The 25647-nt window shown below is 50.2% G+C and overlaps 9 protein-coding genes across 9 annotated transcripts; 6 read left to right on the plus strand and 3 right to left on the minus strand.

The window, feature by feature from the left end:
* Positions 1-787: 787 nt before the first annotated feature.
* On the minus strand, positions 788-1569 carry BO87DRAFT_309910 (mitochondrial 54S ribosomal protein mL49; the record flags this gene model as incomplete). The annotated part of the gene is made up of 3 exons (XM_025619487.1): positions 788-838; positions 899-1275; positions 1410-1569. 3 exons carry the CDS (start codon positions 1567-1569, stop codon positions 788-790), a joined length of 588 nt encoding a protein of 195 aa, XP_025479036.1.
* A 462-nt stretch (positions 1570-2031) lies between these two features.
* BO87DRAFT_397663 (eukaryotic translation initiation factor 3 subunit E) lies at positions 2032-3521 on the plus strand (the record flags this gene model as incomplete). Its single annotated transcript, XM_025625318.1, has 3 exons — positions 2032-3176; positions 3239-3433; positions 3503-3521. 3 exons carry the CDS (start codon positions 2032-2034, stop codon positions 3519-3521), a joined length of 1359 nt encoding a protein of 452 aa, XP_025479037.1.
* Positions 3522-4405: 884 nt separating this feature from the next.
* Positions 4406-4952, minus strand: BO87DRAFT_336216 (uncharacterized protein; the record flags this gene model as incomplete). Its single annotated transcript, XM_025620518.1, has 3 exons — positions 4406-4645; positions 4709-4750; positions 4836-4952. The coding sequence occupies 3 exons, from the start codon at positions 4950-4952 to the stop codon at positions 4406-4408; spliced, it is 399 nt and encodes a 132-aa protein (XP_025479038.1).
* Positions 4953-7324: 2372 nt separating this feature from the next.
* Positions 7325-8875, minus strand: BO87DRAFT_377267 (ArsA family ATPase). The gene is made up of 3 exons (XM_025623502.1): positions 8266-8875; positions 7608-8197; positions 7325-7547 (listed from the first exon to the last, which is right to left on the minus strand). Exons 1-3 carry the CDS (start codon positions 8650-8652, stop codon positions 7499-7501), a joined length of 1026 nt encoding a protein of 341 aa, XP_025479039.1. The 5' UTR covers positions 8653-8875; the 3' UTR covers positions 7325-7498.
* A 901-nt stretch (positions 8876-9776) lies between these two features.
* Positions 9777-10370, plus strand: BO87DRAFT_397665 (hydroxyisourate hydrolase; the record flags this gene model as incomplete). Its single annotated transcript, XM_025625319.1, has 1 exon — positions 9777-10370. One exon carries the CDS (start codon positions 9777-9779, stop codon positions 10368-10370), a length of 594 nt encoding a protein of 197 aa, XP_025479040.1.
* A 3333-nt stretch (positions 10371-13703) lies between these two features.
* atfA (bZIP transcription factor atfA) lies at positions 13704-15741 on the plus strand (the record flags this gene model as incomplete). The annotated part of the gene is made up of 3 exons (XM_025625320.1): positions 13704-13806; positions 14143-15385; positions 15438-15741. The coding sequence occupies 3 exons, from the start codon at positions 13704-13706 to the stop codon at positions 15739-15741; spliced, it is 1650 nt and encodes a 549-aa protein (XP_025479041.1).
* Positions 15742-16556: 815 nt separating this feature from the next.
* Positions 16557-20317, plus strand: BO87DRAFT_407347 (tubulin gamma complex associated family protein). Its single transcript, XM_025626064.1, has 2 exons — positions 16557-18189; positions 18243-20317. Exons 1-2 carry the CDS (start codon positions 16914-16916, stop codon positions 20108-20110), a joined length of 3144 nt encoding a protein of 1047 aa, XP_025479042.1. The 5' UTR covers positions 16557-16913; the 3' UTR covers positions 20111-20317.
* Positions 20318-20522: 205 nt separating this feature from the next.
* On the plus strand, positions 20523-22197 carry BO87DRAFT_377273 (WKF domain-containing protein). The gene has a single exon (XM_025623503.1). It carries the CDS (start codon positions 20721-20723, stop codon positions 22020-22022), a length of 1302 nt encoding a protein of 433 aa, XP_025479043.1. The 5' UTR covers positions 20523-20720; the 3' UTR covers positions 22023-22197.
* A 562-nt stretch (positions 22198-22759) lies between these two features.
* Positions 22760-24036, plus strand: prs2 (proteasome core particle subunit alpha 1). Its single transcript, XM_025623504.1, has 5 exons — positions 22760-22901; positions 22977-23036; positions 23156-23250; positions 23310-23522; positions 23589-24036. Exons 1-5 carry the CDS (start codon positions 22895-22897, stop codon positions 23973-23975), a joined length of 762 nt encoding a protein of 253 aa, XP_025479044.1. The 5' UTR covers positions 22760-22894; the 3' UTR covers positions 23976-24036.
* The last annotated feature ends 1611 nt before the right edge of the window (positions 24037-25647 follow it).

Here is a 25647-nt window from a genome sequence, read left to right on the forward strand (position 1 = left end):
GTACCCTTGTATCGGCATCTCTTGTAATCGTATGACGTGTAGTATGATTGTAGTATGGCATGTAGTATGATCAAGAGATCAGGCTGCTAGTGAGGATACCGCTATTTTCCTCGAGGAAATAAATTATGGATGGAGTAAAATAGCGGAAGACGTTATACCCACTGATACTATACTACTACTACGAGCCAGTAGATGGAAGGGAAGAGATGAGACCACTTTCGGATGAATAGATAGTAATCATGTACCGAACCCGCAGCAGTTCGCCGTAGACTTGAGAGATGTGAAAAAAAAAGCGAAAATAGAAAAGGTAGAGATCACGCCAGTATACATACATACATACAGCAGCCAGAAAAACAGAAGCCCCGCAGAAATAAGGGAGTTATGACAGGAACACCAGCACTAGTAGGAGAGAAAAGTAATACAAAGTGAGGAATAAAGTAAGTAGAGGGAAATTTGGAAAAAAGGAAAATGGGGTCATGGGGGGACATTATATCCAAAGTATATCGATCATCCCTGACCATTGCAGATATGCACTGCTTATTTTCTTTTCATCCCGTCGTTCTGGTTCGGCCCTTTTTAGTCTTCTTCTTGTTACCAAGTCTGCAGTGTGTGGTTTCGTCCTGTCCCTGGATCCCCATCGCTCCCAGTGCTAGGCGTGACAATAGACAAGTGTGTGTATGTGGCAGTGTCGTTGGGTTCAATGAGTTGGTGCCGACGTAGGTTTGATAGTAGAAGAGGAGCGAAAGGAATCCAGGGATGACTCCGGTTTAATCTCTTGTCGTTTTGCTTAGAAGTTGCGTTCCTGGAGGAACTTCAGGATCTCAGGTTTGCGCCAGCCCTAAGTGAAGCAGCCAGATTAGCTCGGTCGTGATCAACTGGAGGATCGTATAGGACATACCTTGACAATGATGTGACCGTTAAGACGGTTAATAGTCACATCCGGGCTCTTGGGAGCGCGGGGGTCACCCGACTCCAGTCCCAGGTACTGCGCCAAATCGTTCCTCAGGGCATCCAGATCGCCTTCAGTCTTCTGGAGCTTGGTTTGTTGCTTGGTACCGCCGGCCTTAGTGACAAGATATACAGGAAGTTGGTTGGAGGCTGTGCGACGGATGAAATAAGGGAGGTTTGTGAGTTGCAGGTTGGGCGGCGGTTGCGATACCGGGGTTTCCTTGAGTGTTTGAGATTGCCGCTTGAGTTGAACGAGGAAAGTCCGACATTGCTGGGCGGCAACCTGGGGCTGAGAGATAATTTGGGAGGAGTGACGAGAAGTGAGTTCTAAGAGCAAGTCAGGAAAAGCTCAACGGATCCTTTTTGATACCCTTCGGGCATTTTCTGCCCAGGAACAGCCACGCTTACTATCCCAATGGGATAGGCCGTGGGTGGAACGGACGGAAAGGGTCGCGACATACGAGAGGGGGTCAATCTAGCGGAAGAACATAGCGAGGAGAAGGAGCTACGCGTCCCTGGCGAGACTCTGGACTGTGAAGCTTTGTGCAGATAGAAGGGAACAGCGGTTGACTGCTTGCGAGAAGCCGAGCAGACCGGCAGAGACTGCATGAAGGATGCCATCGGGGTTGGTAAGGGGGAGGTCAAGGGGGAGGCAACGGAAACAGCCTGAACGATTCCTAGGAGCCGGGGAATCGAGGAACAACCCAGAAGGGAGTTTAAAAGAGGGAGAGGGGAGGAGACGGACAAGACGAGGGCCGGAGAGCGCGAGAGAACGAACATACGACATGCAGAAATGAAGCGATGATTTCTTGCTTCGGCGCGGAGACCTTCCGCTAGGCCCAGAAGGGAATAGCGTGCCCAGCAGCCCTTCGCCCACATTTTCGCCAGCGCAAAAGCCGCCGCACACTGACTTTGAAGTCTGCCGCTGCTCATTGTGAGAGGCTCTCCGTTCGTGAATCGCTTCCTCTCTTCTGTTTTTGTCCTTTTTCTCCCTCCCCTCTTTTTCCCCCCTTCCCCCCTCCTCCTCCACCACCCCCCCAATTAATTCCGATCCCCGCTGCTACTGCTGCTATATCTCCCACCATGGCAGCCAACGTTCCTCCTTCCGCTGAGACCCTTCTCAGCGGTGCTGCCGCCCACCCGCCCAAGACCGCTGAAGAGATCGCCAACCAGTATGACCTGCTGCCCAAGTTGATCCCCTACCTCGACCGCCATCTGGTCTTCCCTCTCCTCGAGTTCAGCTCCGGCTCCCAGGAAGATGACAAGGAGATGATCCGCGCCAAGTACGAGCTGTTGAAGCACACCAACATGACCGACTATGTTGCCAACCTGTGGAAGGAAATTAACGACTCCGACACCATCCCCGACGAGTTCGTCAAGAAGAGAGAGGAGGTCCTCGCCAAGTTGCAACACTACCAGGAGCAGAGCGCCAAGATCACCGAGCTGCTGCAGGATGAGGATGTCGTCGGCAACCTGCGCAGCGACAAGGTCGCCAACTTGAAGTTCCTCGAGGAGGAGCACGGTGTCACCGCCGATATGGTCAACAGCCTTTTCGACTATGGTCGCTTCCAGTACAGCTGCGGTAGCTACGGCAATGCCGCTGAGCTGCTGTACCAGTTCCGTGTCCTCTCCACCGACAACGACAAGGTTGCCTCCGCCACATGGGGTAAGCTCGCCTCGGAGATTCTGACCACCAGCTGGGATGGTGCTATGGAGGAGGTCCAGAAGGTCAAGGACTCCATCGAGACCCGTCTCTTTAACAACCCTCTGGGTCAGCTCCAGAACCGCTCCTGGTTGATCCACTGGTCTCTCTTCCCCTTCTTCAACTACGACCCTGCTCGCGATGTCCTGACCGACCTTTTCTTCTCCCCCGCCTACATCAACACCATCCAGACCAGCTGCCCCTGGATCCTGCGCTACCTCGCCGCCGCCGTCATCACCAACCGCAACCGTGCCCACAAGAACAGCAACGTCTACCAGAAGCAGCTGAAGGACCTGATCCGCGTTGTTCGCCAGGAGGGCTACGAATACAACGACCCCATCACCGACTTCGTCAAGGCGTTGTACGTTGACTTCGACTTCGAGGAGGCCCAGAAGAAGTTGGGTGAGGCTGAGGATGTGTTGCGGAGCGACTTCTTCCTCGTCTCGGCTGCCGATGCCTTCGTTGAGGCTGCCCGTCACCTGATCTCCGAGAGCTACTGCAAGATCCACCAGCGGATCGACATCAAGTATGTTACCCAACACGAGGGACATACATTCAGAGCATAACCGTGCTAACCGATATCTCCAGGGACCTGTCTACCCGTCTGGGTCTGAACCAGGATGAGGGTGAGAAGTGGATCGTCAACCTGATCCGCGACACTCGTGTCGACGCCAAGATCGACTACAAGGAGGGCACTGTGATCATGAACCACCCCCCGCAGTCGGTGTACCAGCAGGTCATTGAGAAGACCAAGGGTGCTTTCTTCCGCACGCAAGTTCTGAGGTTCGTCCAATACCCTGTCAAATCGGCCCATATCTATTGCTTGTCACTAACGCCAGGATAATCATATAGTGCTGCCGTTGCGAAATAAATGACACCCCCCACTTCTTGAAATTATACCGAAACAAGAAACTTTCGTCCTTTTACCGTTCTCTTCATGGTTCTGTTCATGTTAGTAGTATCTTCCGCCGCAGTGCGGACTTCCTGAAATGATGGGACCAAGCAGAGTGGCATCAGGCTGGCGTTCAGGTGGTCCACTATTCCTTTTTTCTCTTTTTTTTATCTCTCTATCTTATTTTCCCTTTTCTATTTACGTTTCGTGTCCCACTTTCCACCCACTATATCGTTTATTTCCCCCCTGTGTATCTCTTTATGATGTTTGACACCCTTCGGGATTTTGGTGTGTGTGATGACTCCCTCAAAAAGAAGAACGAAGTACCGTCAAAAATCCTATCCAACTATATCTGGACTTTTATTTTTGGGTCGACCGGAGGATGAAAAAAGGAAGGAAGAGAAGAGAAGAAGCAGGACCGGGGGTGTTTCCTTAAAAGTGAGAGCAGTCCTTTGCACACTTCTGTCTTATTGGGGTGTGTTTTCTCGTCCGAATAAGACGCCGTCGCTTGGTTACGTGTGATCGAGCTATGCTGTTACGAATGATCTATAGAGATGATGGAATTCAGTTATCATTAACTCACTCAAAGAGACCGGCTGCATTATGGTGTATCGTAATTATTATAGAGCCGCGGTCCTCAAACCCTATCCCCCTCCTCAGAATCCCAAACAATTACCAATCCTATATAGTAGTAACAAAAGGTATCTGTAGAACTGAAATATATAACCAAACCACAATATCCCCGCTATCCAAAGAACCCAAGAGCAAAACAAGCATCAAATCGATATCGAATATGACAACCCATCCCTCCCCTTCCCCCCTTTTCTTTCCCATCTCACATTCCAACCCCATTCAAACCCACTTCATCGACTCCGTCTCGGTTCATAATCCATCATCTGCGACGATGATGATGATGAAGACAGCGGTGGTGGTGCCCTGCTTCTCCTCCCCGAACTCCTGACGGGTACAATCTCATTGATATAGGGTTCGTGTCTGCCGAAAGTGGCGGCTGCGGCGGCGGGGCTGGCTGAGTCACCTGCCATTCGGAGGGATTCTTGACGTTCGTATTCTCGGGACATGGTTGCTAGGTCGTCGATTTGTTCCTATTGAATTATACTATTAGTTTGGGGGCGGATGGGGGAGTAGGCGAGTAGGGACGCACGCACTCTTGTAAGTGGTACACCGACTATTAGGTAGCCATCGCGTCCCTGGAGAGTTGTTCGGTTCATGTGTTAGAAGAGTGTGTTTGGTTCTAGGTGTTTTGTGTATGTGGCTGTGATTTATTGTCTCTACCTGGTATGAATATGGCCTGACGCTGGCTGATGGCCCTAGAAAGTATTGTATATGGCCTAAGACTATATGACGGGACAGTCCGTATCCTGGGAGCCAGTATTGTTGGACTTGAGACATCTCCGTGAGGTTGTAGTAAGTCCAGTTAAGTATAGGGGAGTAAGTAGTGTGAGAAGTAGTAGTGATTGTGAGTGATGCAGTGTTGTGTTTGTGTTGTATACTAGATCTTGAACTGAATAGAGTGGACTACTTTCGATCATGACGACCATTCGATTGAAACTGGAACCCTCTTCTAGGGACCCCATATATATAGCTAGCTTCGGGTTTCTGGTCATGCAAGGAAAAAGGAAGAAGAAGATAACAAACGGACATAAGATTCATTCGTCACGCCTCGGTGGGTTCGATGTGGATGTGTCTCTCAAAGGTGTCGGAATGCCCTAGGGCAATGTGACTGTACATAGTGGGCTCCATCACTTAGGATGCTGATCAGCACGCCCGCCATCGGCCCAGCGAATTTTCTTCCAGTCAAGACTGCGCCTTTGCGAATGTGGCTTTTTACATAGACTCTTTTGCGAGCAAAATGGAACGGCTGCAAGGCCTGCTGCTCACGTCCGATTCCGGGGAAAACTCGCCTCACTCTTTCATCCAACCCCTTTGCGTCGGTAAAAGTGAGGCTTGGGCACCCCCCAAGGGAAGACTGACAATTTCCGCAAATCGAAGGATATTGCGCCCACCTTCTCGCGTGCCTCTGTATTTTCACAGCTTGGCTATTCCTGCGGTGAACATGCACCACTGAAGTGGTCGGAGATGTAGGTATGTAGTAGAGTCTGTATGTGTGATGCCGTGGCTCCATGGACCGAGCGTTTCGGATGCAGCTAGTATGCTTGCTGGAAGTTTATTGGCGACTCCCCTAGATCTTGCAGCCCCAAAATGGTTTCGTACATTTCGGAATTTCTTGCGTCTCGAGTCCAGACGTCCTCATAGCTGGTGACACCTGCATGAGCCTGGAGCCATTTATACAGACCGGGTTGTTCGCAGATCTATGAGGCCATGCCATACTGTATCCCACTTAGCCGACCGGACTGTTTCTGCCCGCGGCTCTCAGCGGCAGCTTGAGTCATAGTGTTCGGCCCGATTACTTCTTGTTTTTATTTCCGGGGTCCTTAATTTGACCTGTAATCGCTCTGCAAAGTTTATCGGGGCTGTAGTCGGTGCTATCTGTATATCGGTGGATACAGCATAGTTGTCACCTAATGTCGCAGATTCCGAGGTCTAGACTAGAGATGCATCATCTGAAGGGGAACATCTAAGCGTCGTGGCATGATTGACCATGTAGCCTGTACCCACGAAATATCGTAGCACAGAGATTTATGCCTCGGAGTTCGTCTCAGACCGTCGATGCTGTCCTTGCTGGGCCGAGCTAAGCTTGACGATCGTTGAAGACAGAATGGGCAGTGACATGATCCTACAGGGAACTAGACCTGGAGGCCCATTGTTCCCTCCCTGTATAGCCGGTCTTCGCGGCGATATCTGTGGCTTTTAACCTTAGCTAGGGGTCACCTGCATCAGGGCTTGGGCGAATCTGATTTGGTAGTCAGCCACGCTTGCATGAGCCGGTCTAGCTAGGCCATGTTCTTCTTAACAGGGCTTCGGCTTCCTCTTCTTCAGTCACCCATCAAGCTTTGCAAGCGCCGGAAAGTGACTGCCACTGTTGTGACTTGTGACAGCCCGGATATTGCAGACACAGTACACCTGGTATGGCTCACAAAATCGTATGAGGCTATACCCAGCCTAGCCATTGATTGTTGTGGGCCCGGATATAGAGAAAGCGATGCGACATGGCAAACCGATTGGTCTTCAACTGAATAGTCAGCTGGAGGTGAGGCTTCACCTCACTCACCAAGCCTTAGATATTCGAAGCGCAGATGCCTACCTCTGCCATCGTTTGCCTGTGGACAGGGAAGGCTCTGTATTCTCCAATGGCGTCGCAATATCCACGAACTGGGCAGCTTCATCCCTGCCTCAGATCGTTGCTTTTATTTGCCCTCTTATAGTGACTGCAGGTTTTATTCGGCAAGGGGCTGAAGGTGAGGCTGAAGAAAAGAGTTAGCACTTCCTAGATCAAGGAAAGATGATGAATACATCAGGAAATAAGCTCTCTAACTTACTCCCAGGTTTCTTAGAAGCGGACTGTGACCGAAGCAGAAGCTGCGATCTTGGGGCTACAGCGGGGCAGGAGAAAGAAATAAGGCGGCTGAGGATTGAGAAATCAAGCTGGCAAGTGGACAGGAAGAAGGTGATTGCTTGACAGTGTCCCTGCCCAGAGGCGGAAGACCCACAAGTGATCTAGTCCTGGTCACAATCTCATCCCTGAAGATCTGCAGAGGTAGCTAGTGGGAACCTCGACAAGGCGACAGTGAGGCGTTCGGAGATTTAGAGAAGGAAAGTCAGGTGTGATGGAAAGGAAGGCACAGAAGGGGAGCATTGAGCTCATTAAACTCATTCAGCACAGTTCAGGATGGCTAGATTCACAATTTTCCAATGAATGCATCTTCACGCTTGCATCTTCACGCTTCGTATATTATAGTCTATACTCTTTTCATGACTCGTCCAAATAAACAACGTTCGCAGCAAATCTTAGATTGAAAACTCTCCGCTAATCCGCCTCAGTTGCCCTCCGGGGGTACATACGGGTTCACAAGCATGTCGCTGAATCTGTGGACTGATTAGCAATCCTGATGCTTCTCACAACCGGATATCTAGGGGTCGACGTACTTCTCAAGCTTCTCCTTGCCTCTGACTTCCTCAACCAGCAAAGGCATCCTGACCACGTTGAAGTCTTCATACAATTCTTCAATCTGCTCCAAATACTTCTTCTGCATCTTCCTTCGTGCATTACATTGTTCGCACTCGCTGCTTTGCTTGGGGAACAGGAGCTGGTTGACCACAATGGCATGGGTATCGATGTTGTAGCTCGTGAGCTCCTGAATCATACGCTCGGTTTCGTAGAGGGACAAGAATTCCGCGATACAAACACAGACGAAGGTAGTCAGATCAGCGTCCTTGAACTGGGAGTTGACCTCGCTGATAGTCTCCCTCAGCGACTCCATCTTCTGCAACAATTCATCGATGTTTTGACCGCCGGGCAGACCGCCACGAGAACCAAGAATCGAGTTCAACATGGGACCAAATTGAGAGGACAGCTGCGACAGCTTGGCGAGAGCCTTCTCTAGGACAGTAGGGAACTGGAGGAAGCGGAGGGTGTGACCGGTCGGCGCAGTGTCAAACACAATAACTTCGTAGGACAGCGACTTGACCTGCTTCAGGACTTCGGCAAAAGACATAGCTTCATCAACACCGGGGATCTGCTACAATTAGCCATCTTTCACGAGAGCAATGTTATTCTGCTGGTCAGCACTGGTGAGTGACGTACACTGAACGCAAGATCCTGCATCATTCCACCAACACCCATACCAGACAGAGGGTCGTCGCCCTGGCCTTCACCACTAGCCAGGAGATCTTGGATACTGCCGTTAGGGTCAATCTCCATAGCGCTCAGGTTCGAGTATCCATCGACCAGCCGGGCCTCCTTTCCGAACTTCTGACCGAAGGCATCGCTAAGGTTGTGCGCGGGGTCGGTGGAGATGAGGAGGACAGATTTGCGAACTTTGGCAAGCTGAATTGCAAGAGAGCAAGAAGTCGTGGTCTTGCCGACACCTCCTTTACCGCCGACAAAGATCCAGCGCAAGGTCTTCTGGTTCACCACCGACTGGAGCGTGGGCTCCATGAGGTCGTCGCTGTGCACAACGGCGGATGACATGTTGAAAACTCGTTGAGATTATTATCGGAATCGTTTCGATGCCTGAGGAGGGTGCGATTGAGTGAGCTTCCTTGCCAAAGAGGCAGTGTCGCGATATCGAAGCTTGGACTTACCACGTATCGGTTCCCCGCAGAGGCCCAAAACTTTCAGTAGTGGCGGTTAGACAAGTTCGAGAACGTTCTCGGTAAGATAGAGTCACCCGAGCACTGGCGTGAAACAGGCCTATTCAGGTTCAGATGAGCGCGGTAGGGAGATGCTGAAGATTCAGGTACAATCACTCTAGTGAATCATGTGCAGCGCCAAAGAAAAGCGTTTCCATTCGAGCCGGTGTAACACGCACGTGCGGATGCCATCATTTCTCTGCCTGAGGCGACCCCACCCGTCAATAAAGTGACATAATGCCTCATTTCTCTGAGACAATCTTGACTAGTTATCTATGTAAATCTAATCGAGCCGGCGGCTCTTCGTCGCTTATTCACGGACTCAATTCTGAAGCTATTCGTTTTGCGACCAGCAACCCATTCATACCAATCGAGCTCAGATAAACAGCTAACTGTCATTTCCAGCTAGCTTCTGTCTGCGGTTAGAGGCAGAGGCACTAAAGAGCAGTACAAGATTCTATGAAACTACACCATTGCAGCAACCTGACACGTACAAGAAAGAATAAGCGGACATCTCCACTTAAAAGATTCTGGCTTGTTCCCGCATGATAAAAGCCGGGTCTTGCGTTACAGAAGTGTAGGTTAGTCAGATCGACGGGCACCATGAACCCCAATCGTTACTACTACTTGGTATCGTAGCATCCCAAGCCGGGGTTGCGCACACACACACACACACATCTTCATATCAAAATTGATCAGCTAGTGGGTTTGGAATTCTAAGTTCAATCCAGGAGCACTAAACAGTTTGGAGCTGTTGTAGTGCTACGAGCTTTTGGAACCACCCCCTCGAGTTACCCCACCGATGGTATACTCCGGCATCCCAGGGTAGCTCTGTCGGTGCTCTCCGATGCATGAGAAGCGGAGATAGAAAAAGCCCCTCGCGCGCTGAACACTCTCGAGACAATTTCTACTTTTCTCTCAGTATCTGAAATAATTACCTATAACCTACCCTATTCTCTCTTGATGGACCCTAGCTCGGAAATCAAGCCGTCAAGTGGTCAACTGGATAAAGTCACAGACCGTCTTAGCCTCTACCGCAACCAACTCCTCCAATCCCCGATCCACTCTACAGCACAACCCTTCAACAACTACAACGCAGCATCGACCCTCCCCCAAAATACCACCGCAATGTCTCGCGACCCCATTACCTGTCACGTCCTGAACACCCTGACGGGTACTCCCGCGGCGAACCTCCCAGTGACACTCACCCTCCTATCTGCACCCTCCAGCAGCAGCCAGAGTCCCATCACTTTCCAGGCGACGACCGACGCAGACGGACGAGTCAAAAACTGGGAACCCACCACAACTTCATCGTCCGCTTCGTCGGTCCCCGCTATCCTTTCTGCACTCCCAACTGCCGATAGCAAGACAAATTGGTCCGTTCGCTTTGACGTTGGTCCATGGTACGAGGCACAAGGTGTTGAGAGTTTCTGGCCCGAGGTCGAGGTGAAGTTTACGGTCAAGGGACGGGGCCGGGAGGGAGAAGAAGGATGGCGGCATTATCACGTTCCCGTGCTGTTGGGACCCTGGAACTATTCGACTTATCGCGGCTCATGACGAAGAGATACCTAGAATAGAAGGCATGGGGCGATTGTGTACGGATAGGACAGAATAGGATAGGATGGGATCTTAATCTTATCGCTGCCGACTACCTATTATTAAGTTACTTAAGTTATTTTATCGTGGAGAGCGCCCCATGCATCCCCATACTTATGACGTATCTGGAGAAAAGCTGAAACCATTCCATGCACGGCTCAATAGTTTTGTGACATGCCATTGATAATGGAGTCGCAAGCCTAATAGGGGATGTTAATTGCTTACCCCCTACAAACTCACTAAAGGTTAATCAACGCCGAAGTAGATAAATATGGCGCAATTTCACAACCTTCTTCCTATTTCACGTCTGTGCGAGCGATGGCAAGCAATGGAATTAAATTCAGTCGACTTTATTTGCCAAGAAAACACGCACAGTTATCATGTCCTTCGAAATAACCACAACCATAGGTATAACTACCTACACCAACAGTCCGCGATCTAGACTTTCTGACCAACTTCTCGGAAAGGCTTGCATGGGCAACCGCTGATTTCGGTGGCTGCATGGGCAAAAAAAAAAGGCTAAATTATGGTGGAAACAGTACTTGTGTGTTAGGTTCATCGACTAGCGTGAAGAGCGACAGACAAACCCCGGACAAGCCAACACATTTTGCTATGCTGAGGGTGGGAAAGAAGGAGGAGGGGGAGAGGGATCAATTTGTTGTCACTTCGGCTAACGCAATTAATCTATGATATGTCCCATAGAACTCGGGACTATACCTTTTTGATCATGCAGCTGAGATGGAAGCGCACCGCAGCTGCAGATACTTTCACTAGTATTGAAGCCGTTGGGCCTAAATACTCCCTTATCAAAAAGTACCGTTGAACGACAGGGGAAACTTTTTTTTGTCATGCACTTTGAAGGTTGTGAAGTACTGGGTACATCACATACAGTGAGTGATTCTTCGAAGGTACATGTGCATACTTATGTGCAGGAGACTTTGGCAATGATGCAACGCATAAAAAGAAAGTATACTATCACCGGAGCTACAGTGAATACTGGACTCCTTTCAATATCGATAATGATGGAATGTTTCGACAGGACTGGTTTCGATAGGACTGGTAACGAACATATTGACCTGTAGCACTATCATGTACTGTCTGGGGAACGCAGTACCACTGCCAAGGCCTAAACGAGACGCGAACTGACAGTTTGTAGGGGCCTTCTCAAGCCTAATAATGTGGAGGGGGGGGGGCGCCGTATACTCTACTCCGAACCTTCTTGTCCGGTCTACCATTCAACCGTGTAGCCTGTACCACACACGGGGAGCAATGGAATAGATTGTCCAGAATCCAAGTGGCAATCCACTAGATTCCTTCATCCTTGTTTTGGGCCCCAAAGAGACCGCGCGAGACACTCTCACGTGATGGATACCCACGGGACGAAGGCCCTAGAAGTATTGCGTCATCAGCAGGGGCCCAATCAGCAAGCGGACGTGTCACTCGATGTCCCGAGCGAGACTGATTGGAACAAAACTTCCCCCCTGAAATGAGAAAGAACGAACCCAGAATCCGGGCAACGGCGATAAGAGAGCCGAGGATTGGAAGGATTTCCTTGTTGGACCCGAAATCTATGTATCTTCAGATTTAGGCGTTGCTCCATGGGCCATTCAGGGAGGGTATCGATGGCATGGAAGTGGCATCGACCATTCGAACAGACGAAGATCCCTCACCGCCCTGCGGCCGGACAAACATGGCGTCGTCTCCATGATTCGTTCACCCGCTCGAGATTGAGACTCTGCAGGGCGGGGGCTCGGAAACGGGCCCGTGAGTGGCTGGACCAAGTGGATGCGCTGGTACATTAGTGGTCTTATGGAAAGGTGCGCGAGTGGCCACTGCCGGCTGGTCCGACTGTCCGACAAGCCCAGGAAAATTCCTGTCGTCGTCACCGTGATCTCATTCATGGTTTTCTTTACCCCTTCCTAATTCTCTCGCCCTTAACCAACTTTCCCTCTTCTGCCTCCAATACATTTTGTTGGCCAGTTTGTGGTTACAAGTGCTTCGAATCCAAGCTTTAAACTTTTGGGCAACCTCTTCGTGTACTTTCCACACATCCCTGGATAGCGACCAACATTCTTATACCTTTGCAATTTTCTTTCCTCGGGACCCGGAAGTGTGTCATACTATCTACTACCACTTTCTTATTAGGTTGAATTTGCCTATCGTTTCCGCCGTCATCCAACAATCGCGTCCACCCGGGTTATTCTTTGCTTGGATTGGCTGACAAGTACTGCCGGGAATCCACTCCGTCTCCAAGTTTCGTTTTTGCAAGTAAGGGCCAGCCAGCATTTCGCCTGCATAATCATACAGTGCCTGGTCATTTACTATAGGGTAAGTTGTTCTTTTTGATTTGCTGTTTTTAGTTTTCGGTGCTTTTTTTGTTCTTACCTCGCCTACCCTTTACTCATTTCATTTATTTTTTTTTGGGCGAGATTCTGTTGCGGAGTTTCAATATTCCTGCTTTGAAATCAAAAATCATAGGGTGGATGAAGCAAAAAGAAAAAAATACGGAAGAGAAAAGAAAAATACAATTCTAAACAGGAAAGAGCAGCAAGAACAAGATTGGTTCCGAATACAGAACCAGAACCGAAGATAAGAATTAAGAAAAAAAAGAAGAGTGAAAAGAACCTCAAAAGAGAAAAAAAAAAACAAAATCGAAAGAATAGAAAAGGAAAAGAAAAGAAAAAAATCTTTTTTCGAAAAAAAAAAAAAAAATACATGTTAGTGGTTTCGAGGTTGCACTCTGGCTGGTTGGTAACCCGCGGGCTTTTTGTACTCTCAGGGTTGCATGGTTTCGGCGTGACAGACAGTCGAGACCAAATAGGAATAGCGTGGCTCGACGGCCACTCGACCGCCTCCCCTCTTTCTTTTCCCCCCTAAATAATCTCCCTGTCGAAGCCCGGACTACGTCACAACTTTTTCCTTTCCCTTCCCCTTCCTCTCCAACACGATCTACTTCTGTCTGAACTGCCGTGTACTCGCTCAGTGACCTCTGGGTACAGGCGTTTGCGCTGCAGTATCTCCAGCTCTCCGAAGCATCAACAACTTATCGCGTTTTACTAACTTCAATCAACCAGCTTTGTCTCTTTTTAACTTCCCATTCCCGTACCCCTCCAGTTGTTTTTTTCTTGTTCAGCGTCCGTCCCCGTCCTTATTCTTCTTCGTGTCCTCGCCACCTCCGTCCGCTCGCTTGGCTATTTTTTTCCCTTACATCCCCGGGGTCACCTGTCGACCTCCCTCGATCTAATATATCGACACCAACCAAAATATCTTCCCCCTCCTCCTTTCTTCGCTATTATGTCTGCGGCTGTTACTTCGACCGTTTCGACCAGTCTAACTAATCATACCGATACTCGTAATTCTTCCCCAATGGGTGCGAAAAAGGCGGGTCTAGACGAAGGTGAGTGAGTGTTGTGCATCTTTAAAAAAAAACTGTTTCGATCCTTCGTTTTGCGCGCGCGCGGAACTCTGGTACCTCCCATATTCCAAACTCCCGAATATCTGCTGTATCTTGCACTTCCTTACTTCATCATCGACCCTTGACCTGTTCTGGCTTGGTTGTACGCCACTGTTCCCCCAAATGTTCTGTTGACTACCCGCCGCCGTCGGGATGACCTCACAATTGGCGTCATCGATGGGGGTCACTGTTATCAGATCCCCTTCCTCTCAAACTTCGGCCTGGACCGCCTTATTTGGCCAACCTCTTTCTACCTACCCCTGTTTCAGATAACCTCAGTGTCGCGTACTCCATCATCATCATTATTATCATTATTACTATTGTTGTTGTTGGTCGTCATACTAACGCGCACATCTGCTCCGGATACAGACTCCCGGGCGACCTCTTCGGATCTCAAAGATACCAAGCCTGATGTAGATCCTCAGACCTCGTTGGCGCCGCCTCCGCGACCAGCCATAACAAGCGCGACTGATACTCCCGATTACTTCAATTCCGTCCACAACCCTTTCTCTCTGGAACCCAATCCCTTCGAGCAATCTTTCGGCAGTGGTGGTTCCTCGGGCGAAACACCCGGAAAGTCGATCCTTCCTCCTGTTGCAGCACTTACTTCACCTGCCCTGCCGGGCACAAGTTCTGCCGGCGGCGGCTACGGCTGGTCCAACTCTCTGCGCTCCGGGCCGCTGAGTCCTGCTATGCTCGCCGGTCCGACTGGCACTAGCGATTACTTTGACAGTATTGGCAGGGGTTTCCCTACTCCTAACGAGTCTTCTCTCCGCACTGGATTGACACCGGGCGGAGGGGGGTCTATGTTTCCCGCTCCTAGTCCAAACTCTCAGGCACTTCTGCAGCAGTTGCAGAGTGGTGGTGCGACACCGTCGACTATCGAGTTCCACCGTACTGCTCTCAACGCTGCCAAGAAGAACAGCTTAGGTGGTCCAACCTCTAACCCCACTTCCGAACCTGATCCAGCGACGCAAAACTCCAATATGGATATTAAGCCGAACCAACCTGCAGGTTCCGACCCATTCGGTCATCATGACGCTGCCGATGCGGCCAACGGGCTTTTCATGCTGGCCAAGGGCGGACAGGCGAATCCCAACCAATTCGCTGTGTCGAACCAAGCTTCGATTCAGCCACAGAGTATCCAGGCCAATGACCAGCAACTTGAATCTGGCGCTGATAGACGTAACTCGCAAAACATGAACGGTGTATCAGGCAGAGAGACCAGCGGCGACGCTTCCGACATGCAGGGTGAGCAGACGAAGCCTGCTGCCAAGGGCAAAGCCAAGAAGAACACTGGTTCCAAAGCCAGCACCGCAGGAAACAACAGGCGCAAGGCAGAAGATGCACCTAAAGGGTCAAACAAGAAGGCCAAGACGAGTAACGGGTCTGGTAGTGTTGAGCCTCCTTCCGATGTCGGGGATTCTGAAGATGATGAAGATGATATGAAGAGGAAAAACTCGACAGACACGAAGAAAATGACTGACGAAGAGAAGAGGAAGAACTTCCTTGAGAGGAACAGGTAAGATGCGCTGCTTCATTTTGGCGCAGCTATGTGCTAACGTGGATTGCAGGGTTGCTGCGCTCAAGTGTCGTCAGCGAAAGAAGCAGTGGCTTGCCAACCTTCAAGCGAAGGTGGAACTGTTTACCTCCGAGAACGATGCGCTTACTGCCACTGTCACACAGCTCCGTGAAGAAATCGTCAATCTCAAGACTTTGTTGCTTGCGCATAAGGACTGCCCAGTCTCCCAGGCCCAAGGGTTGGGTCCTCTCATGATGAATGGCATGTCGGCCGGATTTGAAGCGCATCCATACAACATCCCTAACGGTATGATACAACCTGGAGCACCTATCCCTGCTCAGGGGCTACGACGGTAATGAGTCCCTATGCGAGACCATGATAATATATGATGGGTCGTGTTCATTCGGTTGAAGAACGGCCGATATTCTTTGAATTCTTCTTCTTGCGTCAGGAGTGCAGGCGCCAACGTGAAAGAGTGTGGCGCCTTGTCTGCCTGCTACCTCTTGCTCTTATTATTTGGCTACGCGCCACCGGCATGGATAGGTGTTAATGATGTATACGATTTCTAAAAACGGACGGCTGAATTTGAAGTGGAATGGGCATCACTTGATCACCAGAAGGTGCAAACTTGGCGCAAAAGCTTGGCTGCTTTCATTTTTTTCATCACTTGTTCTCTCTTTCTTTTCACTTCGACCCTCAAGAGCCCTCGTCCTGTCTGGCATTTGGTACTTTCAGGCTAGGGTGGTGTATTGTGTACTCATTATCTTTTGCTTTCTCTTTTTCACTTTTGCTATCCCCTTTGCTATGAGGGCTTCTCTTCGTCTGTCTGATACTTGCGGGCCACTGGGTGTTTGCCTTCGCTATTTTTTGTTGCTGCGAAACACGGTACTGGGTGGCGTACTGGAGGCTTCTTGCTATCGTTATCTTTTCATGCTAGATGCCATTAAGCGTCTAGGGAATTTGCTGAGCTTGAATTCCAATTGATACTTCGATCAAAAACTGCGACACCTGTAAGGATGTGCGTAATCAAGACAGTAGTCTGTAATGTACTTGATAGATCGACGGCCTGCAATTGGTGATCAGTAACGGCGTGCTTGGCAGGACGCGGTGGATTTAGGTTCAAACCGTACAAACGGGTCAAACAAGACAACAACATCCTTTCCATACGCGGGTCACCCAGTCTTCGGCGATGGGCTCCGACGCAATTGATACCTAAACACGTCAAACTATATGCCATAGTCACTACTTCCAGGTCTTCCTCTGACTGGTGCGGGACGCCATGCCCTAGACTCCGGGACTCCAGCGAATTGGCAGGCCATCCACTTGTGTTCGACCATTAACTTCTCGCCGCGTCTAACCTCGAAAGGCGGTATTCTGCGCCAGCCGACCTATAACCCATTGTCTCATGGTGGGCTGCGAGCTGTGAACTACCCAAGAACAATTTGATCCCCAAGAGAACAAAAGAAAGGGTACAGTCCAAATATCGGAAAGCTCTACAATCGAGCTAAAACCAGACCCCCAAAGAAGCATGTCCACCCGCCAACCCGCGCGCCCGCGGCGCATCGACGACGCCCTCTCGCAGCTCGTCGACTCCCTTACCCCTCCGCTCTCATTTTCCGACATCGACGATGGCTACTCCGACGACGCAGAAGAAGCCCTCGCAGCAGCAGAAGAACGACGACACCAGGACATCCTCGAGCGGTCATGGCGCATCCTCCACACCTACACGAGCGCCGCCAACAACGATCCGGCCTCGCCGCCGGGCCCCGGAATAAACAGACGGGGAAGCTTAGCAGGCGGGGAGAACATCAACAACGCGTCGGACCTGATCAAACGGAAATTACTACGTGAGAATGCGAGCCCCGATAAGGCGGTGCGGTTCTCGAATCTTTACTCGCGTCTGTTGACGCAGCCGGTGCTGTCGCAGAAGTGGGCTATCTTGTACTTGCTTTATCGGCTTTCTGGGGCGGATGACCATGATGGGTTTATTATGGATGATGAAGTGATGTTGGAGGCGAGGAGTCCGCCGGTCGAGCCGGCGAATTTGCAGAATGTGCTGTGGAAGGGGCAGAGGACGAAACAACAGGGTTGGGGGGTTGGTGATCAATCGGATGAGGAGGGGCCGGCGATTAGTTCGTCGGCGTCTCAGTTGCCTGGGAGGATTGAGAGGAAGGCTTCGGTGCGACAGCAGGAGTTGTTTGCGGATAAGGAGCGAGAAGCGGAGCTTGACGGGGGGTTGCAGACCACGGAGAGGCCTCGAGAGACTCGGGTTACTCGTAGTCGGGCGAATACTGGGGTGAGAGAACCGTTTAGTGATGATCAGAAGACGATAATGCCGGATCCTGGTCTGGAGAAGGAGCAGAAGCCTACGGGACTTTTGGAAGATGGGCTTCTTCGTGATTTACCGTTCAATTTGCAGGGGTTGTCGTCCTCCAATCTGCAGTTCTCCTCATCCTCTGTCTTGAAATTGCCGCCGTCACTGCCCTTGCCGGTCGTTTCGCTTTTGAACTCTCTTGCAGAGCCCTGTCTGTTATATCGTGGGTTGTCGTCCTTTGTTGAGAGCTCGGGCGGTGGTCTTTTGAGCCAGAGCTTGCGGGCAGCTCTCTCGAATGAGCTCCGTTCGTATCTGGGCCTAGTTGCCACATTGGAAGGAGAGATCCGACGGGCGTTGGCGGCACCTGCAGATCCCAATGATCCTAGAAGTGCCTCTAAGAGTGGTGTGACGTTGAAGCGATGTGTTGTCTGGACGCGAGATGCAACCATGGCGCTGCGGTTGATGAGTCTTATTGTTGAGGAAGCTCAGAGTATGTGCTCCGATTGTGAGAGGACTGTATGCAAGCTAACGTTGAATTTGCAGACAAGAAAGGTGGTCAATTGATCTCTCTGATTCATGGCTTCTCGACTTCTCATGGCGACCCGTTTGTATGCGCTCTGGCAGAAAAGCTTCTCAATCACGTCACCCGGCCCTTTTACGATATGCTTCGGCTTTGGATCTACGATGGCGAGCTGTCCGACCCCTACAAAGAATTCTTCGTTGTCGAGCCCGAGTTTAGGCCCAGTACGGACCCACGTCGCATTGCGACCAGTGTTTGGGAGGACAAGTATAAGCTTGACGATGAGATGGTGCCCTCCATCATCACACAAGATTTTGCTAAGAAGGTTTTCCTGATCGGGAAATCACTGAACTTCATACGATATGGCTGTGGAGACTCGGGGTGGGTCGAAGCCTACTCGAAGGAAGCCTCCAAGGAACTGCGGTACGGCGATACGGCTACCCTAGAGTCCTCAATCGACGAAGCCTATAAGACTACGATGGCACGGCTGATCTACCTTATGGACGATAAGTTCAAGCTCTTCGACCATCTTCGCGCACTAAAGAAATACCTTTTGCTCGGACAAGGTGATTTCATCGCCTTACTGATGGAGTCATTAGCATCCAACCTCGACCGGCCAGCTAATTCACAGTACCGGCATACACTGACTGCCCAGTTGGAGCATGCTATTCGAGCCTCAAACGCGCAATACGACTCCCCAGATGTCCTCCGTCGACTTGATGCCCGCATGCTAGAACTCAGCCACGGAGAGATTGGCTGGGACTGCTTCACCTTGGAATACAAAATTGACGCCCCAGTAGATGTAGTCATCACACCCTGGGGCTCCACTCAATACCTAAAAGTCTTCAACTTCCTCTGGCGTGTGAAACGAGTCGAATTCGCCCTAGGCAGCACCTGGCGACGATGCATGACCGGCGCGCGCGGCGTCCTAGGAAGCGTCAACGACAAAGTCGGCTCGGACTGGAAACGAGCAAGATGCGTAATCGCTGAGATGATCCACTTCGTGTGCCAACTTCAATACTACATCCTATTCGAAGTGATCGAAGCAAGCTGGGACCAACTGCAAGCCTCCATCTCCAAGCCCGGCTGCACCCTAGACGACCTAATCGAAGCACACACCAAATACCTCAACTCCATCACCCACAAAGGCCTTCTCGGCTCCTCCACCTCCTTCAAAAACAACACCACCTCCTCTTCCTCAACAAACACCAAACAACAAGAAGAAGGCTTCCTCACCCAACTCCACCAAATCCTCAAAATCATGCTCGCCTACAAAGACGCCGTTGACGGCCTCTACTCCTTCTCCGTCGCAGAATTCACCCGCAGACAAGAGCTCAGCGCCAAAATAGAAACTCGCACCGCCCAAGGCCGCTGGGGCATTACTGACCGCGATCTCCGCCGCCCCCTTCGAGGCCACAAGGACTCCGTCTCCTCCTCCATGTCCCCGTCCGTCGCTGCTTACACGCCAAACCTCGCCAGTGGTGGTGCCGACGACTTTGGCATCGGCACCCCTTCTTCCCTCAATCCCCACGACCTTTCGGCAGACGACCACATGCTCGCTTCCCTGCGCGTCCGCCTCCGCGACCTCTCTGCGGAGTTCCGCTCCCGTCTCAACGTCCTCCTAGGCGATCTTGCCTACCAGCCTGATGTGGACATGCGGTTCCTGGGCGTCGTCATGAACTTTAATGATGTGTATGAACCCGTTCGGAGACGCAGGACCGCGGGCTCCAGTTCGCGTGACAAGGAGAGGGCGAGACGCAAGGCGGCCGCTGTTGCGGCTGCTAATGCGAGTGCTGCTGCGGAGGGTAATGCATCGTCGTCAAAGGAGGCGAGGAGAGAGAAAGAGAGAGAGAAAGCGGAAAATAGCGGGACTGGGAGCGCTACTGGGTAATAAGTTGTAGATGTTTGTTGTGAGTCTTGGGCTGTATATCTATCTCTCCCTCCCCTCGCCCCACTGAGGAGGCTTTTTGGTCTGCTCTGTTTGATTGTCTGATTTTTTGTACGAGTTCATGGAGTCAAGGATGGAAGTATGGATGGCATGGTACGGGCTGGATGGGAACTGAAGCGAAGTGATGAATGCATAAAATTCATAAACGAGAAATCATAACGATCTCATGTATAGTCAATCAATTTTATTAGAGCAAATAGATTGTATGTAATTACATGTCCCTCCCGATCAGTTATATTCCTAAGTAAATTCTTGTAGTAGGTAGATAACTAAGAAAGCGGAGATAAATCCAGATAAGTCCACTTAAATTTTATCTCCGCACCCTCACGTGGAAAATTTCCCCAAAACTTTCTGGCGACCATCAATCCTCAACCCATACACCTCACAATCTCTTTTTCTCCACCACTGAAACACGAGTATTTCTTCCGTTGTACTCCCACTGTTATTATATTTGGGACAACGCGACTCATATATACACAATTTTGTCTAATATTGTCTATTGCCCGGTCCGCGAAATCGAACGATTCTTACTACGATACCGTCGCATCGCTCAATGTCGAGCAGCCCCCAAGAATCTCCACAACAGCACAAAGAACAACAACAACATATTCCAGCTTGGAAGAAGATGGGTCTGAAACTCAAGAACGCTAAGGATACGGTGGAGGGGGCGGAAAAGAAAAAGGGAGATGTGGAAACAGATGTGGAGAAGAAGCAGGATCGCAAGAAGAGCAAGAAGAGACGGCTTGAGAATGATGATGATGAGGAGGGCAAAGAGGTGAAGGAGGAGGATGCCGAGAAGAAGAGAAAGAAGAAGAAGAAGAAGAGTGTGTCGTTTTCGGAGGACGCGAAGAAATTGGATGGTGATGCGGACGATCAGGAGGAGGAGCAGGAACAGGCTCAAGAGAAGGATACAATGCAGGTTGATGCTGAGGGTAATGGTGATGATGATACCGGGGATAAGGCTGATGATGAAGGCGAGGGAAGGAAAAAGAAGAAGGAAAAGAAGAAGAAGAACAAGAAGCAGGACGGTTCGAATGATGCTTCATCCACCACGACACCGAGAATCCACGAAACGCCTATCCTTTCCTACCTGAGTCTGTACCACAAGCATCGGTCGGCGTGGAAGTTCCAGAAGAATCGCGAGACGCATCTCTTCAAGCATGTTTTGTCGCTGGAGCAGGTCCCGACACTGTACAATGCGGCTTTGCTTGCCTATTTGCAGGGGTTGAAGAGCGAAGGTGCGAAGTTGCGGTTGCGACAGATTGCCGAGGAGGTCATCAAGGCGGAGGTTGATGCTGAGGAGGATCAACCTAGTAGTGCTCCTGCAGAGACGGAGGAGTCGAAGGAGGGCTCTTCTTCTGAGGCCAACGAGAGCACCGCGGCGACGGATAAGGCCAGTTACGACAAGGCTGTTGGTGTCTTCCGGACACGCTTGGCTGCGGGTCAAGAAGATATCGATTGTCAGGATGTTACTGCGCAGCTCAATGCGGAGACACTGAAGAAGTACGAGAATAGGGCACGGGCTGAGCTCATTCTGTTTGCTGTTAACGGCACGCTGTTCAATTATCACAAGCCCAAGCCTGCTGCGCAGAAAGGAAAGAAGGGGGCTCAGGCCCAGCCTGGCAAGAAAAAGAAGAAGAACCGTACTGCTATCGTTGAGATCTCGAGCAGCAGTGAGAGCGAGAGTTCTAGTGACAGTGATAGCGACAGCGACAGTGACGATGAGAAGAAGACCAAGGCTAAGCCTGCAGCTGCTAAAGCCTCGTCGTCTAAGGACAGCAGTGACAGTGATAGTGACAGCAGCAGCAGCAGTGATAGCGACAGCGATTCGGATAGCTCAAGTTCGAGCGACTAGCTGTGATGCCACTTTTGGATTGTCGGGTGCTCGTGCTTTCGTATATTGGCACACCCTATCAATGACCTGCTGTTTGATCATTATGTCACCAAAAAAGCGAGATGTTTATAGAAATTATATAGAGCATCATGTCCAGTTATAGACATTGCTATAGCTCGGTCAATCACAACTCTGGTAGTTGCCTAACTGCTATTGCTAAATTGAGTTTCATCATGATAAATAGTAGATGAGTAGACTACTCATAGTATAGTACTTATTTTGTGGATGCAAGGTTCTTTTAGTGGACCGATTCTATCTCTCTATGACAACAGCAGCCGATAGTCTCTTCCCAGCTAGTAAGAGTGACTTCAAACCGTCTGGTAAGTTTCCTAGAATAAATATTAGATCACAGCTAGGTTGGCTTAAACCACTCCATTAAATTATATCATGATGATAGTACTGAACTAGTATATATAGTATGAAGTTGCACCAAGATCTAAGTACTAATCACCGGTACTAGTGATACTGCACTAAACGGATACAACAAGAACATCCGGCAGACAACATGGAAGACACAAATCTCAAAGTATAAAGTCGAGAAGAATAATTTCTAATAGTTGAAGAAGAACTTAATATGTAGTTGATCGTTGAGCGACGATAGATGAGCGGCACAATGATGAAGCCGTGAAGGCGGTGACGCTGGAGCTTACTCAAACGGGGACCCAAAGCTTAGAGCTCCGGCCAGGCACCCTCTGGCACGCGTCCTCTGCTAACGTCCCTCCTCCCTCGTCCTTGATCCTTCATTCCCCCATCTCGATTCCATTTTCGTTTCGCTATAAGACTAGTTAACTTCCGTTGTAATCTCAAATCGAGTTTGATATACCACCGCCATCATGTCTGGTGAGACTTTCCGGACCCTCTTGACTGAACCGGCTTCCATGACTTCATCGATAGACTGACAAACTCTGTGATCAGGAAGTGCATATGACAGACACATTACCATCTTCTCGGACTCGGGTCGTCTGTACCAAGTTGGTAAGTGACCCTCTCTTCATTAGCACCGCCTCTCCCCGACGACCTTCGAAGTACTCCGATCACGGACCACGTTAGACCATCAAGACCGCCTACTCACCATTGATGCCCTCGGCGCTTAGAATATGCCTTCAAGGCTATCACCTCGGCCAACATCACCTCGATAGGTGTGAAGGGCAAGAACTGCGCTGTGGTTCTGTCCCAGAAGAAAGTTGCTGTAAGCACGTCCTCGCCGCCCGAGACGGCCTGTCGGTCATCCTCTGATAAACATACCAGGACAAATTGATCGACCCCTCCTCCGTTTCGTACATTTTCAGACTTTCCCCGTCAGTGGGCTGTGTGATGACCGGCTCCATCGCCGATGCGAGGGCCAGTGTTGACCGTGCTCGTGGTGAGGCGGCTGAATTCCGATACAAGTATGGCTACGAGATGCCCTGTGATGTCCTCGCAAAGCGACTTGGCAATATCAATCAGGTCTACACGCAAAGGGTATGTGTCACCTGCTTCAAAAATCTTGCCCGGGACATTGGCTGATGGATCACGTTCACCCTCTAGGCTTACATGCGTCCCCTCGGAGTTGCCACGACCCTGGTATCCGTTGATTCGGAGAAGGGTCCCCAGCTTTACAAGGTCGATCCTGCCGGATACTATATCGGATATAAGGCGACTGCATCTGGACCGAAGCAGCAAGAGGCGATCACTTACCTGGAGAAGAAGCTGAAGAACAAGGAGTACGCTGACGGCAGCTGGGAGGAAGTGGTGGAGCTGGGAATCACGGCTTTGAGCAATGTGCTGAGTGTTGATTTCAAGAAACACGAATTGGAGATTGGAATCGTGGGAGGGCCACGAGCAGATGGCCAGGAAGGGACAGACATTGGTTTCCGGAGTTTGACGGAGGAGGAGATCGACGAACGACTGCAGGCTATCAGCGAGAAGGACTGAGCTGGATTTCATTGTTTTTTACTGGGAGCATCCATGTTGGTAGACGCAAACGATCGATGAACATCATTATTTTTCTCTGATGCCATGAGCTGGCCTGTGTCTGACGAAACTCTATTCCCCCTCCTGGTCGGTTGACTTGCTTTTTGCACCGCTGCTGTACTTGACATCCAAAACCTGGAAAGCCCCCTTGCAGCTACTGTAACCGGGGCTCCTGTATCGGAAAGACCCGTCGCCTGTTCTTCCGGACTGGTGGCGAATATGGGGATAGACAAGCACGGTGCGATAAAGTATGGTCTTTGCGATCTGACAGGCTTAGAGAGGGAAGTTGCTTATCTGCACGTTCCATGCTGCAGCACTTGTTACTAAAGAAAGGAACGGCGGTACCGGGATTATCGATGCAAAGCAATGGCAGACGTCTACTGCTATGAAGTTTTGAGCGTGCTATCTGCAAGCTTTAGCCCTCAATGGGAAAGCAATCTCTCCGGGCTAGCGTTTTGCACTGAAGCAACGTTGACCATACTCATTGGAGGAGCATGATGAAACTTGCCACCGAGGAGGTCGGGACGGAGATACTACTACTACTTACTACTAGTACTGTTCGTATCCTGCAAGTAGACGTGAAGTGACAGACAAGGAAGGAGAGAGCAACAGCCCCGGATGAACGACGGGAAGGAACTAGTAGTATTCCGTAGTATGGAGTAAGTAGTAAGAACCAAGTCAATGGTGGATTGCGCGAGTAAACTTCAAGCCTGAGGCTGCGGTGTTTGCTTTTCCATTTTCAGCTGGTTTACTCGCCTCTTTGTGGCTGAGCTGGAAGTTGTGGCTTTCGCGGTTTCTTTTTGGCCGCCGTTCTATCTTTGTCCATTTTGCTTCTTTTTTTCTTTTTCTTTTTTTTCTCTACTCTTACTCTTGACGCCCTTGCCTGTTCGCCGTGGGACCGAACGGTGCCTGAACCTAAACCGAGTCAGTGTCAAAGCCAAATCCTTGCGAGGATTTCCCTGCACTGGTACTCGATTATTCCCTTCTTGTCGATATCTCCGTCCCAACTTGCAGCTGATGTGAACTATGAATTGCTAGGGTGTGGCGTTTACCGAGGGTGGATGACCCTCATCCCAGCTGGCAGTAACTCGCACTTCCCACTTACTTTTTTCTTTTCTTTTTTTTAGTGTGTCTTTTGACAACCTAGAGTCCCGCTACTTACTTACTAGGATTAGTACTAACTAATCATGCCATAGATTGATGGTCCATCTGCTCATGCTTGCCCGTCTCCACTCAGTCTGCAAGATGAACCAAGATCCAGCACTTTCCCCTAAAACCAAAAAAAGTCAAAATATACTAAAATAAATCATAATAAAATTTTCATTGTGGCTTTATCGGTTTTACCCACTGGTGTGGTCCTTCTGTGACACATGCGGCGATGTATCACCCTGTCCACCTTCTCCACCCACAAGCCGGTGGAGTCTCTCTCTCTCTCTCTCTCTGCCCGGCCCCAGTCTTGAATATCGTTTCTAGTGTTGATTTTCTTTTTCCAATATTCCCACCCCTGCGTTGACTGCTATCACCGGTTGCCGTGACCCAGTTTTGTGTATCTCTCATTTCCCTTATGCATATGCAGACCCATAAGCATTGATCCCCCTACCTGGACCAGCTGCTTAGCGTCGCGCTTAGATAT

The sequence above is a fragment of the Aspergillus neoniger genome, assembly GCF_003184625.1.
Source record: "Aspergillus neoniger CBS 115656 unplaced genomic scaffold BO87scaffold_19, whole genome shotgun sequence".
In the NCBI taxonomy this organism is placed as follows: domain Eukaryota; kingdom Fungi; phylum Ascomycota; class Eurotiomycetes; order Eurotiales; family Aspergillaceae; genus Aspergillus; species Aspergillus neoniger.

Excerpts from the sequence above, each read along its gene's own strand:
- BO87DRAFT_377267 (XM_025623502.1), bottom strand. The coding sequence starts at position 8,652 with ATGTCATCCGCCGTTGTGCACAGCGACGACCTCATGGAGCCCACGCTC. Across the intron at positions 8,198-8,265 it reads TGCAGGATCTTGCGTTCAGT|ATCCCCGGTGTTGATGAAGC; the intron begins GTACGTCACTCA and ends TAATTGTAGCAG. Across the intron at positions 7,548-7,607 it reads GGCAAGGAGAAGCTTGAGAA|ATTCAGCGACATGCTTGTGA; the intron begins GTACGTCGACCC and ends ATCAGTCCACAG.
- BO87DRAFT_407347 (XM_025626064.1), top strand. The coding sequence starts at position 16,914 with ATGTCCACCCGCCAACCCGCGCGCCCGCGGCGCATCGACGACGCCCTC. Across the intron at positions 18,190-18,242 it reads TATTGTTGAGGAAGCTCAGA|ACAAGAAAGGTGGTCAATTG; the intron begins GTATGTGCTCCG and ends TTGAATTTGCAG.
- BO87DRAFT_377273 (XM_025623503.1), top strand. The coding sequence starts at position 20,721 with ATGTCGAGCAGCCCCCAAGAATCTCCACAACAGCACAAAGAACAACAA.
- prs2 (XM_025623504.1), top strand. Across the intron at positions 23,037-23,155 it reads GGGTCGTCTGTACCAAGTTG|AATATGCCTTCAAGGCTATC; the intron begins GTAAGTGACCCT and ends CTCGGCGCTTAG. Across the intron at positions 23,523-23,588 it reads ATCAGGTCTACACGCAAAGG|GCTTACATGCGTCCCCTCGG; the intron begins GTATGTGTCACC and ends TTCACCCTCTAG.